The 17,482-nt window shown below is 43.1% G+C and overlaps 1 protein-coding gene across 1 annotated transcript in view; it reads left to right on the forward strand.

The window, feature by feature from the left end:
- LOC147014269 (macrophage mannose receptor 1-like) overlaps positions 1–15,962 on the forward strand; it is a 150,372-nt gene extending 134,410 nt beyond the window's left edge. Inside the window, exon 30 of the mRNA XM_085852082.1 lies at positions 12,848–15,962. Within this exon, the coding sequence (XP_085708208.1) occupies positions 12,848–13,053 (206 nt within the window). The 3' untranslated portion in view covers positions 13,054–15,962. The remainder of the gene's footprint in view (positions 1–12,847) is intronic.
- Positions 15,963–17,482: the final 1,520 nt, after the last annotated feature.

Consider the following 17,482-nt stretch of genomic DNA (forward strand, 5'->3'; position numbering starts at 1 on the left):
TTCTGTGGTAGAAGGATGTATTAAGGTGCTTAATATACCTTAACATTGTGTGTTGAAAACATGGGAAGTCTAACGACTTTTTAAAAGTTATTTAGCCAAATCAACTCAGGAGATCATGATGATCATTTTGGTGTATCACACACACACACACACACACACACACACACACACACACACACACACACACACACACACACACACACACACACACACACACACACACACACACACACACCTCATCCATTTATAGTCGAGTCTATGGGGTCTTGTGGGTCCTCTGGGTCTTATGGTTCTTTGGGTCTTTTGGATATTTGGGTCCTCAGGAAATTTTGGGTAATTTGGGTCTTCTGGGTCCTTTTTGGTGCTTGGGGAGTTTTGGGACCTCAGAAACTTTTGGGTCTTCGGGAACTTTTAGGTCATCTGGGTCTTCAAAGTTCGAAGAGGTCTCAGCAGTCCAAAGGGTTCAAAGGTACATTCCAATCATGCAAAATTGATGAATAGATGTATGCCCATAATTAAGAGACAAAAAGTATGCTACACACACACACACACCACACACACACACACACACACACACACACACCACACACCACACACCACACACACACACATCCATTTATTGTCGATGCTGTGATGTTAGCTGATTTTCAAGCAGATGGAGGATGACTTATGGTAAATGACAGGGTGAAAAGGTCAGAAAGAGGAAGTTCAAGGACACACTAGTTTTTCGGACACGTTAGATGGTGTCTATGCTCGTAACTCAATGGATCCCCTCGCCCCCAAACACAAAATATGGCATGTTCCTATGGACATATTCCATATCTTTGATATCGTATGGCATTCCACAATTCTCATGTCCTGGTCCACTGTTTTTCAGGATCTGACGAATCTCCTCTGGAAGCTTGTGGCCCAAGGGTAGCATTCTCAAAACCAACCCTTTTCTTCACATCAGCCTATTTGGCTTAACTAAATGATAAAGGATTTTCATTAAGCCCTTCTCATTGTTCACCAGCACCTTTGAACAGTCTGAAAGTTAATAGTTCAATTTTCCAAAAAGTATGATGATAAAATTATGCTCATTGTCTTGCCAGAAAATCATGCCTTTTGGAACAATTGTGCTGAAGGACACTTTCGGTACCATTGACCAAACAGAATACCAAACTTTGCATCCCATCAACTTGCTGCAATTTATCCCAATTAAAATCCCAGTTCCACAATTTCCAAAGAAGAAATGCTTCAAATCCCAATTTTGTCTTTAGGAATTATATAAGGATCCCACTGATGTTCTCAAAACGCTTTAACTTAGTTTGCATAAACCTCGAGCATTGTTTCATCATGATTATTAACAACTCATTTGCTGGAAAATGTATGGCAGCCCTCCGCTTCAACCTCTTCCTAATTCGTGCACACAACCTTGTACACCAGATGCATGAAATGGAAAAGGATGCTACTCGAAAGGTCAATCCCACAATCTGTTGTGGCTGGTCTTCACCAATGAGATCAAAAACTGAAAAAGTTACCACCTGAAACATGAAATTCAAGTTGGGTCTTACATGCAAAATTCGTTCATGATGCTCCCCAGCACCTGCCAGCATACACATCCGACTTTTACTCTTCAACTAGTAGAAAAAGCCATCAAAATGATGGGTTGGAATTATTTTATTTGAATTATTCAAGGAGACTGGATGATATGACGTTTCGTAGCAAGAAAAAGCGTTATTTTAAAACAAAACATGGACATATGTGACTATTTTCTTTATCTTATGGAACATTTCGTTTATTACGGTACAACCTTGTGAGCATTCCAAAGTCTGAAGCCTCGGCCTAGCGCAAGGTGTGCTTATATCTTCTTTATTTATTAGACATCATACAGATGTAATGAACACTTGTTTTACTCTGAAAGCATTAGTCCTGCAGAATTCCACATAACCTTGCACTTGCGTTCCTATAAAGTTTTTTTTTTTTTTTTTTTTTGCAGTTTTTATATCTTTGAAGGGTGCTGAACAAGAGTCCAAGTGATAACATCCTGTCAGGTTTGGGCAATTTGCATAAAATGCAAATGAAGTCTGCCATTACCGAAATTCAGTTTTTTGCTTTATCTATGGCTATATATGGAATAGGATGGAAATAATGGTGTCGAAACCTAGGTTTTCATGGTCAAGGAATATAATAATACCAGTTACAAGTGTCTGAGATAGTGGCCATCTTGGATTCCATTTATGGGACTATGGCTATATGGGATAGGACAGTTTGTATCAACATGAAATCTATGAAGATAGGAGTGGATTCTATTTCTAACCAACATTTTGGATAATAGCTGGTACCATTATAAGGACGAGAAGCACGAAGTACGTAATAGAGGTCAATCATCGTCAGCGTCATCAGCAGTCTCCTCGTCGGTCTCGTCATTGTCAATGTCATGTTCTACCTGTTTTGTACGTTCATTATGGCAATTGATATTTGAAATCTCTATGACATGCATAGAAGAAAGTGCATGGTAAATGAGCGGGGCAACAACCACACTGCGATGTTCTACATGGGGTGCCTGAAGTACAACCACACCTTATTAACTCCAAAATTTGTGGTGGAGCAAGTGCAACGTCTGTGGGCATTGGAGCAGGAAGAAGAGACTTAGAAGTTTCCTCTCGCGCCCATCCGTACTCTTCTGGATTCATGTTGGGGGGCTTTTATTGAAGGGCCGCCTTCCAAATTGCCGTCTGGAAATGAGCACGTCGAACATTTTCTACGAATGCTTGGCTTGTTGGTGGCAGTGTCTTTAGTTTTGGCGCTGCTGTCATGTTCTTTCGCTCCATTTTCCGGGACCATACTTGTACCCTAGTGTCGGACATGTCTGCAGCAGTCGTGGATCCATAACACTTAGCGATAAATTTGGTAGCTTCGTCTATAATAGTTGACATTGGAGCATCAAGCTCACCCAAGCATTCGAGTGTTTGACTGGCCTGAAGCATCTTGATGGCAGTTGATTTGCCAACACCAAACAGTTGCGCAACAGTATCGCACCCAGAAAGGCAGTGCATCGCTGGAAGCTGTGGAGCTATTTTAGCATGCTCTTTGCAGATGCTGCTATGTCAACCAAGGCTCTTTCAGAATGAGTAGATTCCATTGTTAGGCCGCACGTGAGATCAAGTTTGTGGTAGAAATGTAGGAGCAGTACGAAGACGTCTGTATCATTGCACAGTACGTTGATGGCCGTTGCACCTTCTTCAGCCAGCTTCGACATCTGATGAACCATGATTACATATGCTTCTTCCTGAAAGTTCTCTAGATCTTCCCTCTGTCTCAGGACATCGCAGCTGACTTATATTGGTACAGGGTCTTGGCCAGTTAGGACGAGCTTGTTCTTCATCTTTTCCCCTCTGTTGAGCAATTCTGTGCATATCAACTTGATGAGTTGAACTTTGTTGTCCGCTATTGTTAGGACGACCTTTTGTGGTGGGAGAGGACTTTGGAGGGTTAGGCGATGGTGTCTACTGGCTTGCTGACCACACCGTTTTTGTCCATGTTGTGCCTTTGATGCTGAAATCGAAGTATCGATCAAATACAAGATAGACATCCCCCTGCGACATTTTACGGATGATGAAGCTGCACACATTGTCCACAGAGTCTTTGACTGTACCCTTACATGGCCAGTGGACACACCAGAGGATAGTGCAACCGTCAATTATAACAGCTTCTACCTTCTGAACAATACGTGAGGAAACCAACACTTGGAGCTTTTTCTTCAGTGTAGACTTTGCTGACGCTATGCGCATGGTGCCATTTTCCTTGAACATGGAGGTCGGCATGGGGGCAAGTTCATGTTTGAGAACTGTTGGTAAGTCAATGTCTCGTGTTTGTTGAAGCCCCAACACCCATGAGTATATCAAATTTACATCGTATACATCTTTGCCCCCAACCTTGATGGATTTCTTCGTGACGGCCATCGTGACAACCTTCTTGGAAAGAGGGACGTTGAAGCCAGATGGCAGACTACTTTCAAAAGCGATCATCTGTGCCTTGCCTATGTCAAAAGCGTGCTCTACATTTACAGACTCTGGTTGTATCTGTCTGGTTTGGATGTTCACTAGGCCTTTTGGATGGTCGTCATTATCCAGTGGCTGTATGCACAATTGCAGTTTCTCTCGAATCTTTGACCTGTCTTGGTTGTCTCCGTGGATCCTAAATGGTTTCTCTTCTTTATGACTCATGACATCAACCTCTTTGTATCCTCTAGTCATGTCTGCAACACCTTTGACAATCTTGGTGCATGCATGCATACCCAGAGCACATCGTTTGAGTGCAGACAGCTTGAGAGTGATCGCTATGATGCCTCAAGCACCGTGGCCGTATCGCATAAAGGTGCTCTCTATAAACATGTCTGACCAGATACCGTTCCAGAGAGCGGGTTTATGCGTCATCACATGGTCCCCTTTCAGGAAACGATGCAAGATGTCATCGGGGAGACGTTCCATCGACCTCAGGTAATAAAGGCCGTAACGGGCATAGTGGTGATGTCCCGCAGCAAAGAAATACGGCATCATTTCTTTGACTGCATATAGATGTAGTGGCCAGTCGGCTTCACGTTCATCTCGCACAAAGAGCATCATAAGAAAAACGGGCTTGATTAGACAGTCTACCCAGAGTCGTGTCGTCCTGCTCTCTTGTGACAATACTTCTCGATGTTCTTGAAGTTCGGTGTGACTCTCCAACTGTCCAACAAAACCTCTTAGGACTTCCTCTACAACAAGCCGAAGAGCTTTGACGTTTTGAGGAAACTTTTTCCCACTAAGCATTTTCGGAACACCTCCAAAGCTTGTTTTCATGATTTCTTCTAAACCAGTGTTTGCCATTCGGTATCCAACACATCCAACAAAACTAATCAGAAGGTGCATTCCGCCTCGTCTTGGTATAAAGTTAAGAAACCGGTCTTGGTAGACCCACTTTATGCCTACAGCAACCCTGTGTAGTTGTTGGTCATTGGTGAAGAGGGTAATGCGCTGTCCGCAGCTATTGGTGAGATCTTGTGTGTTCACCATTACTGTCAGGATTGTGTCGGGGTCAGCTTGGTTCATGTCGATCAATGGGCGGTAAATGGCTCTTGTGGCTGGTCTTATGGTATGGCCCTGTTCCCTTGACAACTTAGTATTCAATCCGTTGAACTCCGGTATGCCCTCAGAGTCAATGGCTTGCAAGAAGTCGAAGTCGAGGGATTGGGTTCTCAAAAGTGATACCACTTGTGCGGCAAGAACACGTAATGGCAATAGAGCTCGCTTAGCCTCAGTATCAGGCATGTCAGGTTTTTTGGGGACCTTTGTATCTCTCTACAGGGATGTCATCAATTACCTGCTGCTGCATTTCATTTGCTGTCAGTCTAGGGAATGTCTCAAGATGTGATTCCTCAGTCAAGTACCTGTCAGTAACAGTCATTACAATGGCAAGGGAATGGGTGCTAACAAGTCCGTTCTGCAAGGATATGTTTGTCAAAGTTGTCTGCAACAGCTTGAATGATACCATCTTTGGGACAGGTCATACCCATGATGGTGAAGTTCTTGAGCGCTGCTGCTGCTGCTGAAGCTTTGAACCGCAATATTTCATCATAAGAACAAGCTACCCTGCAATCATAGAACTGTTCAATCAGAGACGTCTGATTGAGGACAACACCTAGTGCAATCTGAAGAGGGGTGGATCGGTTGGTTAAAATGCTGGTGACAATGTTGCCAATGAGAGCAGCTGACAAAGTGTAGTTCATTTTGTCAGACATTTTAACTAACAGTGAGCGAAGTGTTTCACTGACAGAGTCCAGTGCAATATCAATGTCTACACGAGCTTGGTATACTTTCCTATCAGCTGGTAACCTCTGCGTCTCATGGACAATGCGTTTTGCAACCCTTTCTAATACACAATCGAATTCGTCTTCATCATTTACCAGATGTAACAGGCCTGATGCCTTACTCTGAAATACCAAAAGGCTGGCAACACCTGAACCACTTAAAATGAGTAAATCAGGCCCAAAATGATCTGACAGATGAGAAACTAAGGCTCTATGGGACAACTTCTGTCCACCGTTTTCAAGATACAGGTTATAAACATCTACAGAGTTCCATATTTTTGTCATATCTGCTTTCATTTCGGATACAGTTGATTGGAAAGAAGAGTCCAAAGATATGTGACTCGGATGAAGGCTGCTTCTGACAGTTGCTGCTATAGCATGATCTGTCATAAATATGTCCCTACAGTCGATGTGGTATCTTGCATCCGCCGCATGTAGATCACTCACTGCTCCAACGCGGATTTCAACATCCTTTGCCCAGTTGTCTTGACGCTCGAAACAAGTGTCCAATATCTTTTGCTTGTCGGTGTGATCGGCAGCACGATCGGCCGTATGGCACAAAGTGACTTTTCTCCACCGATCTGGATGTCTTGGATCGCGATCCATGATACATAATGCCCCACAGAATATGCAGTGCTCTCGGAAGTTAAATGTCGTTCCTTGCGAATCAGAACGACGAGATCGCTTTGGAGCTGGTGATGTGTTTTCAGTATCATTATGTTTCAGAAATCGTTTTATAGACACCTGTGATGTATAAATTGATACACATTGTCGGTGACACTGGACCAATGGGTTTTCATCTTCAGCAAGCATTTTCTCCAAAGACAAATGGAGATCATCTTTATAGATCTTACTTGCCCGGATGATGCTTCGAATACGGTCTGCACCAGATGTTGACAAGGGCTTGTTTGTAAAGTTGCCTTTACATGGATGGAATAAGCATTGGCTCATATCTCACTCTGGTGTCTGAAATGAGAAAATGATATTGGTCAATACATGCCAAACGATATAGGAACACCCCCACCCCCACCCCATAATCGTGGACCCATTTAAGGCATTCAATATCCTTACCCATTACTGCCAGACCCTTGAACCCGAGGTTTGGAATCATTATTTCCATCCTATCCCATATATAGCCATAGATATAGCCAAACACTGTGGTGACCATCTTGGAATCCAAGATGGCCACCATCTTGGAATTCAAGATGGCCACCATCTCAGACACTTGTAACTGGTATTATTATATTCCTTGACCATGAAAACCTAGGTTTAGACACCATTATTTCCATCCTATCAAATATATAGCCATAGATATAGCAAAAAAACTGAATTTTGGTAATGGCCGACTTCATTTGCATATTATGCAAATTGCCCAAACCTGACAGGATGTTATCACTTGGATTCTTCTTCAGCACCCTTCAAAGATATAAAAACCGCAAAAAAAATAAAATAAAAACTTTATAGGAACGCAAGTGCAAGGTTGACCCCCAAAACAGCATTTCACATCACGTGCAGCAAATTTCACTTCCCTGTGCCTTGTATTTGTTATTTTAAAAAAACGTTTCTGTACACCACCTTGAGGCTCGGTTTGTAAGAGACGTAATTACTCTTTTATGGAAAATGGTTTTATAGTTTTTTTAATCGTCAAAAATAGACCGTAGTGAACACACAGTCGTGTTAAAAGATTGACTTTTAAAACCCCTACTCAAATTGTCCTTATGAAGGTGGACAGGAAAATACGCACTGTTTTATATCGGTAGATGGGGTTTGCTTCCTCACCATTGGCTGTCACACCAGTGACACAACTTGTGTTACTTGATGCTGTCGATTTTGTAGCCTTGAACATCATTTGAATATCTCGGGGAGGACAGTATGAAAGTCTGTCACTTTAGCATTGTGGACAAGCTGAGAGCATTTTGTTGTTCTCATGTTCATCCAATCACCCAATCCTTGCAATTCCCTTTAAATCCAAACTCGATACTCACCTCTACTCATTTCCTCTACATTTCTCCTGCCTGTATGATCCAAACAATCCCACTCATCTCTCCAATTTTCCAAGTTAGCAATGCAACTCCATCTGATTAAAACCCTAGAACCTTCATGCACCATTTAATCTACTTTGTCCATACATTCCATGCCTTCCCAGCTGGCACACTGACATTGGATCAACATTGGACAAGGTTGAACTATTTGCAAGAGCATTTCTGACGTTGGTCCAATGTTGGTAAAGGTGATATCTATTTACCAACATCAGTCCAATGTCTGTCCAACGGCAGGCACATGGCATAAAAGAGTTGGGACAATGGCCAACATTTGACTCATGGACAAAATTACGTTGAGATGACATTAACCCAATGGCAGTGTGTTAGATGGGTTCCTGCTCCCAAATGTTCTTTTGTTGGTGCATTAACTTTTCACACAAGTGAGATAATGAGCTATCCCACTTGCCTCAATTTCTGACAAGCCACTTATTGGCTCGGACCATCCGTAATCCTTCCTGATTCTTCAGACATGTTGGAAAGGCACATTTCCTGTTCTACCCACAGCGATACCACCTTCCCAATATAGTAAATGGTGTATTAACTTTATGTGGGGTTCTTTGTTCCTATTTAATAAGGCCTCGGAGGTTTCTTACATGAGGTAGTTTTCTTCGTAGTTTTAAAAGAACTTTGTCGGACACATAATCCACGAAAAGACAAATTTACATGAGCACAGACTCAACACCACATGTCCCTGAAAAAAATAGAGAATTACATTGGACAGTATTCATTCATTACATGAATTTACAAACTTCTTTTTTTTTAAAAAAAATCAACGTCAGTCTTGGATAGCACTGTTTTGGACTTTGCCCTCATCAGCAAGACAAACATTGTTTGGAGCTTTGTCTTCTGACAGATTCATTTTTCTCCACAAGATTGAGGCTTCTGGAAGAGTGAGGTAACGGACTATAAATAGACAAACACACAGGCAGTGGGACCGCAATTGGACACAATCAAGGGAATGAATGAATGAATGAACAAACTGAAAAGTGGCAGGATTGAAGCACAGTCACTTGTATTTGAATAGGGGTCGGAACGAGCCTGGTGTTGGCTTAGTGGTTCGGGTGGCGGCTTGAGATCCTCGGGTCCTGAGTTCAAGCCCCATTAGCTGCTGAATTAGTATACACCAGGAGGTTGACTCAACCTGTCATCCTTCCGAGGTCGGCAAAATGAGCACCAGTGCACTAGTAAGGGGGACACTGCATCAGCGGCATCGCCGTGTCCCAACCAATGATGCAAGCTGTTAGGGTTAGAGAGTGATCCCTGAGGGTGATTGGTGATGGGTGATAATGATGGGTGATGGTGATGATAGTGATGATTGTGATGATGAGGGTGATGGTGGTGAGTGATAGTGATGGTGATGATGATGGTGATGGGTGATGATGAGGATGACGGGTGATGGTGATGGTGATGACAATGGATGATGGGTGTTTATGGTGATGGGTGAAAATGGGTGATTATGATGGGTGACGGTGATGGGTGATGGAAGATGATCGGTGATGGATGATGATGGGTGATGGTGATGATGGAAGATGATGATGATGATGGATGATGGGTGATTGTGATTATGGATGATGAGGGGTGATGATGATAATGGGTGATTGTGATTATGGATGATGAGGGGTGATGGTGGTGAGGGTGGTGATGATGATGATTGTGATGATGATGATGTGTGATGGGTGATGGATGATGATGAGGGTGATGATGATGGGTGGTGAAGGTGATGGGTGATTGTGATGAGGGTGATGGATGATGGGTGGATGAGGGATGATGGGTGATTATGATGATGGTGATGGATGATGATGACGGGTGATTGTGATGATGGGTGATGGGTGATGATAAAGGTGATGGATGATGATGGGTGATGATGAGGATGGTGATGGGTGGTGTTGATGATGATGGTGGTGATGGAAGATGATCGGTGATGGATGATGATGATGGGTGTTGATGAGGGTGATGGATGATGATGGGTGTTGATGAGGGTGATGGATGATGATGGGTGTTGATGAGGGTGATGGATGATGATGGGTGGTGATGATGAAGGGTGATGGTGATATGGGTGATCATGGTGATTGTGATGATGGGTGATGGGTAAAGTGTGATAATGGGGATGACGGGTGATGGTGAAGGGGATGGGTGATGATGGGTTATGGTGATTATGGGCGATGATGGTGATTATGGGTGATGGGTGATAATGGTGATTATGGGTGATGACGATGGGTGGTGATGGGTGATGATGGAAGATAATCGGTGATGGGTGATGATTGATGGGTGATTATAATGATGGGTGATTGTGATTATGGATGATGAGGGGTGATGGGTGATGGATGATGATGGGTGATATGGGTGATTATGCTGATGATGGATGGTGAGGGTGATGATGATGGGTGATGGTGCTGATTGTGATGGTGATGGGTGGCGATGATGGGTAATTGTGATGGTGGTGATGAGGATGATGGTGGGTGATTGTGATGATTGTGATGGTGATGATTGGTGATAATTAAGGATGGTGATCGTGATGGGTGCCGATGCTGATGATGGATGATGAGGGTGAGCAGGGTGATGGGGGATATGGGTGATGGGTGATTGTGATGATGGGTGATGGTGGTGGGTGATGAGTGATGGGTGATTGTGATGATGAGGGTGATGGATGATGATGATGGGTGATATGGGTGATTGTGACGAGTGTGATTGATGATGCGTGATATGGATGATGGTGGTGATGGGTGATTGTCATGATGAGGGTGATGGTGATGAATGATGGATGGTGATGATGGTGATGATGATGGATGGTGATGATGGTGTGGGTGATGGGTGATGGTGGTGGGTGATTGTGATGATGAGGGTGATTGTGATAAATGGGTGGCAATGATGATGAGTGGTGGTGATGGTGAGGATGATGGGTGATGTGTGGTGAGGAGGGTGATGGGTGATGGATGGTGATGATGGGTGAAGGATGATGATGAGTGATTGTGATGATGATGGGTGATTGTGATGAGAGTGATGGATGGTGGGTGATTGTGATGAGTGATGGTTGGTGATGATGCTGATAATGGGTGATGGTGATTGTGATGATGAGGGTGAGATGGTGATGATGATGGGTGTTGGATGATGCTGATTGTGATGATGATGGGTGGCGATGATGGGTGATGGATGATGATGGGTGATGAGGGATGATGATGGGTGGTTGTGATGATGATGGGTGATTGTGATGGCTGATGGATGATGAGGATGATGGGTGATTTGGCTGATTGTGATGATGATGGGTGGTGATGATGATGAGGGTGGTGATGATTTATGATGGGTGATGGGGATGATGAGGGTGATGGATGATGATGGTGATTATGGGTGATTGTGATGGTGGTGGTGGTGATGGTGATGGGTGACGGTGATGGGTGATGTGGGCGATGGTGATTATGATGATGGGTGATGATGAATGATATGGATGACAATGGGGGATGGTGATGGTGATGGTGGATGATTGTGATGGGTGGTGATGATGGTGGGTGATTGTGATGATGGATGATGATGGGTGATGGTGATTATGATGCGTGGCGATGATGATGATGCGTGGCGATGATGGGTGGCGATGATGATGAGGGTGATGATGATGTGTGATGGGTGATGATGGGTGATGGTGATGGATGATGATGGTGATGAAGGTGATGGTGATGGGTGATGATGGATGATGATGGGTGGTGATTGTGATGAGGTGATGGATGATGGTGATGATGGGTGGCGGTGATAATGATGTAGGATGATGGGTGATGGTGATTATGATGATGGGTGATATGGATGACAATTGGGGGATGGTGATGGTGGTGATGGGTAGCGATGATGATGGTGATGGTGGATGATTGTGATGATGGGTGATAGATGATGATGGTGAGAGTGATGATGGGTGATTATGGTGATGATGGGTGATGGTGGATGATGGGGGTGATGGGTGGTGGTGATGGGTGATTGATGGTGATGAGTGATTGATGATGAGGGTGATGGATGATGGGTGGTGGGTGGATGATGGTGGATACGGTGGATGATGGTGATGGATGATGTGGATGATGGTGATGGTGGTGTGGGTGATGGGTGATTGTGATGATGAGGGTGATGGATGATGGGTGGTGGGTGGATGATGATGGTGGATGATGATGATGGGTGATGGTGATGATGATGGATGATTATATGGGTGATGGGTGATGATGGGTGGATGATGGGTGATGGTTGAGGGTGATGGATGGTGATGGGTGGATGAGGGATGATGATGGGTGATTGTGATGATGAGGGTGATGGATGATGCTGATGGGTGATTGTGATGGATGATGGGTGATGGTGCTGATTGTGATGGGTGATGATGGGTGATGATGATGGGATGGGTGATGGGTGATTGTGATGAGGGTGATGGATGATGGCTGATTGTGATGATGATGAGGGTGATGGATGATTGTGATGAGGGTGATTGATGATGATCATGGGTGATATGGATGATGGTGATGAGGGTGATGATGAGGGTGATGGATGATGATGATTGTGATGGGTGATGTGGGTGATGTGGGTGATGGTGATGGGTGATATGGATGACGGTGGGTGATGGTGATGGGTGGCGATGGTGGATGATTATGATGACGGTGGGTGATTGTGATGATGATGGGTGATGGGTGATTGTGATGATTGATGATGGGTGGCGATGATGGTGATGAGGGTGGTGGTGATGGTGATCATGGGTGATGGGGGTGATGATGATGGGTGATGGAGGGTGATGGATGATGATGGTGATGGGTGGTGGTGATGGGTGATTGGTGATGATGAGGGTGATGGATGATGGGTGATGATGCGTGTGATGGATGATGGGTGGTGGGTGGATGATGATGGGTGATGATGGGTGGATGATGATGATGATGAAGAATACGTTAAAACTTGTGTTGCGATGCCTCTTTGCAGATGTTTTGATTTTCTGCCCTCATATTTTTGATTTGTTCAGGTAAGCAAGAACAAAGGTCTTATCGTATCCTGCTGGCCACGTTGCTACCATTGGTCCTATTGGGTGCTGTGGTGGCTGCAGTTGGGCTTTTATGGTGGAAAGGGCGATGCCTCCAACCACACTTTGGTTTTCGCAGCTTTACCAGCTCCTTGTATCAAGAGAATGACGAAGAGATCCTGACTCCACATTTTGAGCAAAACCACTAGATTATCTCCATGATCACAGATAAACACCTGCTTCGTCCCATCATTTTTGCCTTCCACTCAAACTATGAACATTCAAGTACAATTACAAAATGAGTGAAAATAACACCGCATTTATATTTCAGTTTCAAACATCTTTAAGGGCTAAATCTCCTTTTCAATCACTATTCAGGCTCATCATCATGACGGCTTTGTGATCGATTGGACAGCCACAAGGACAGAGGCTAGTTTGAGCATAAAACTGTTTCCACATTTAACCATCAATTACATGATTTGATCAAAATAAATGATTACTTTGGCAATCAATATTTGCACATGAATTTGTGTGCTTTTAGACATTGTTACTGTTTGTAACACAGATGACACCAGTGAGATTCTTTACATTTGTTGGTATGAAGTGTAAACTTAACATTTCCAAGATTGAAGAAAAAGCTATGTTTTGTTCCAACAAGACAAGTTTAAGAAAACATTTAATGCTGGCACAATCTGAAACATTAAAAGTGCATATCTGTGATGCAATGATTATATCATTTTATGGCACCGTATGTCTCGCATACGATTTATTTGCATCCACAATAAGGATAGCGATGAGACAAAAATAACATGTGAACACACAGAGCCCATACTGGTATTTTTACCAGCATTTTTTGGTGCACTTTCTGATGAAAACCCGTTCTGCAGATTCACTTCATGCTTTGTGCCTGATCTCTGATGCTCTGCACATGCAAGATGGAATGACTTGCAGACTGAATTACAAAAATGATTTTTTTTAAAGAAGCAGATATCACTGAAAACAAGGAAATACAAGCTTTGCCCAACATCAGAGGCTAAAAAGTTGACACAAACAATCATGCATTAAAAGTTTTGATTCAAAAAAAGAATCACTGAATGCTGCAACTTCCAAATTTCATAAAGCTTATCTAAGAGGCTGAAGCTTCCCATCAGTGTGGCCTGTTCTACCTCTGGAAAGGAAATGGTGTGCCATGATGGTCATGCTCACCTAAAGCCTGAAATGCTGGAATAATAATAACCGTTCTTTCCATGCCGTTAGGTGCATCGGGCTACGGAGGCAGTTTAATTTGGCAAAGGAGTACAATGCTGGACGGGGCGCCACTCTGACAAAGGCTACCCAAATGGCTTATTACCCCAGTAAGCTTGGACTCGTGCCAACCTTGGAAGGATGACAGGCTGAGTCAACTCATGGACTCAAACTCAGGGCACCAAGATCTTAAGCCAGCAACCTTAACCGTTAAGCTAACACCAGGCTGAAATGCTGCAATACTCATCATTAATAGAATCATTTCACCAATGGGTGAATAGTGAAAATGGAAGCCATTTTAAATGTTTCTGGTAAATCCAGGTTAGCGGTGATCAGAATGTAGACTTTAATACATTTCATTTTAGCTCACCTGGAACGAAGTTCAGGGAAGCTTATGGGAGTGCGCGTCATCCATCTGTCCATCCCTCAACACTTGTAATTTCTTTGAAACTACACACAGTTTCGATATAACTTCAGCACAACCTTCATCAACCACGATGTACTAAAGTTTGTTCACGGCATGAAATAAAAATCAGGGTCTGAGCGTGTTTATGCTCTCATTTGCCTTAAGCCCCTGTCACACCTTGACGATTTAGCCAGCATATGGCAACGTATCAAAATTTATCTAAAACGCTGGTGTACGCTGAACTATTTTTTCAGTTTTGGGCGTATAATAGTGTATTCATAACGAGTTGGACGTATGCATAACGTATTAGTAACGTACACAGAACGTTTCAATAACTTAAAGATAACTTATACCAACGAATGCTTCGCGTGTTGTCGGCGTTCACAACTTATGCCCAAAGATAGTCCAACTTATGCATATAGCACGGCAGCGTATCGCCGACGATCACGTGGCGTAGCCTATTAAAAGGCTGCCGCTCGACGATTCAAATCATAACCGCACTAGACATCGAAGTGTCAACATCACCGTCATGCCGAAGAAAACTTTGAAGACCTCCTCGTTACGGAGTTCCACCATGAGCTGGTCATACATGCCAAACTGCCGTCACCTCCCGATCCATGGTCTCACCCAGTTCCTTCTCCGTTCACCTCTTCTTTTCCTGGCTCTATTGGCACACAACGGGTACAGTGTCAAATCGATGAGGTCATGTTGATGTTGGAGGACAGCTCGTAGGTATTCTCGTCTCAGCCTTGCCGGATCCTCCATCTCTCGGATGACATGGACATCTGCTCACCATGGAGTCTGGAACACTGACGGGTTCCTCCTGTGAACCCCATTTTTATATACCAATTCCCCTAAACGCTGCCAATACACCATTATACGGTAGCTGTAAGTTAGAAACACGTTAGTTAAGTTCTGTGGTCATCCGGAAGACGTCAAATACGTCTACATACGTCAATATGCGTTGGAGATACGTTACACATAGGTTCAAAGCACGTTACTCATAGGTTGGAAATAAGTTTCGGGTACGCTAGACATTACTTCGACTTATGAGTAACTTACAAGTAACGTGTGTCGACGATCGTATAACGTGCCTACAACTTATGGCCAAGCGTATGTGGAACGTGCGAGTCATACGCCGAGCACGTCGACAAAATTTGTCGACGAGCTCGGCGTACTACGACGTATGCCAGCGTGCTCTTAACGTATACAAAACTTACCCATAACGTATTCGACGTGTGCCAGCGTATTCGCCAAATTTTTCATGTCGGCATACGCTGGCTAAAACGTCAAGGTGTGACAGCGGCTTAACAAGCATTTTTAACACATTAGCTTGTTCTGACCCCATCTCTTATTCCAAATCACGATTCTAATGCAGAAACGTGTGTTTTCATCAAATATTGTGTATTTTAGCTTGTCATAAGAAAAACAACACACATTAAAGAAACCTTATTCATGCAAAAACTGTTTTATTTGCCTAAAACGAGTGTTTTTTTACTCATTTGCTTGTTCCGATGCCGTTTTTTGTTCCAAATCACTTCTCACTCAGAAACACGTGCATTTCATTCGTGTGTTCATGCAAACTGTTTTATTTAAATTTTTTTAAAAGAATGATTTATTCATGAACGCCCTAGCATCCCAAAGGTTTGGGGAACATGTGTGAGAAGCTTCCTCTCGATTTGTCCAGCCGTTTTGGAGGAGAGGAGTTTTAAAGGTTTACTACCTTCTTGAAAAAAAAATCATTTATTCTTCAAAAAAAAAAATAATCGCTGACCCATTCTTTTGAAGAATGATTTATTTGGGAACAACCTGGTATCCCTAAGGCTTGGGGAACATGCTTGTGAAGTTCCACTTCAATCTGTCCAGCCATTCTGGAGGAGAGGATTTTTAAAGCTTTACTGAATAACTTCAAAAAATCATAGCTGCCAGATTTTTGAAGAATTATTTATTTGTGAAGACCCTGGTATCCCCAAGGATTTGCGAACGTGTGTGAAGTTTCTCCTCGATCTGTTCAGCCATTCTGGAGGACTTCTTTTTATTTATTTTTTCTTCAAGGTTGACTGCATTCTTCAAAAAAAATATTTATTCTTCACAAAATCATCGCTGCCAATTGAACATTTATGGGCAGACTTGAAGATTGCAGTCCATCGACAATCCCCATCAAACTTGGCAGAACTAGAGCAATTTTCAATATGAATAAATAAAAAAAGTTAATTTGAAAAATTGTTTCTCCATCGTTTGTAATTCATCTAAATGTGGCATGATTGGTAGTGGGTGAAGTATTGTGCAGGCCACCGTAACCTTGCTCTTCCATGAGCCTCAGTCATGTAGAAATAATTTTTAAAAACTTCCCCCGTGTGGGGGTGACGGTCATCTCTATAATACCACAAGTTCTCAATGTTCAGTTATGACCGAAGACTACTGCGCAGCTCGGTTAAAGACGACTCGGCATTTTGGCACGTGCGCACGAAATTATATTTTGAAAATAAATGCCGACGTTTACATTTCGGGTTTTGAAACTTTTGCACCTTCGGTGGAAAATGTATAAATATAAAAGGCTAAAATTGTGTTTTATATTTCATTTCTCCTTCCTTCCTTCTTTGCGAATCGCATCGGCGTTTTTGGCCATCTTCCAGATCACGTGACAATCAAACGGGAAGGAAATTCAAAAATCTGTCCGGTTAGATACAAGATAATATTTTTTACTATCATAATCAATAAACAGTTGCCGAATATCTTGTAGAATGGCAGACGAGATAGGTTTTGAAAATGGCGATTTTTATAACTTACGTGACCTCGTGACCTTGACCCTGACCTTGAACCCAGACAAAAGTTATATTGTTGTGCAACACTCATCGACCTCCACCCACATACTAAGTTTCATCAAGATCGGAAAGAAAAATTGACGGACGGACGGACATTTGGTCCGGCTTTATTAGGTCATCTCGGTAGAGATGACCTAAAAACGGTTTCCACAAAAAAATCAA

Source organism: Eptatretus burgeri, chromosome 13 (genome assembly GCF_056783735.1).
Source record: "Eptatretus burgeri isolate ZD-2024b chromosome 13, Ebu_testis_v1, whole genome shotgun sequence".
Lineage (NCBI taxonomy): Eukaryota > Metazoa > Chordata > Myxini > Myxiniformes > Myxinidae > Eptatretus > Eptatretus burgeri.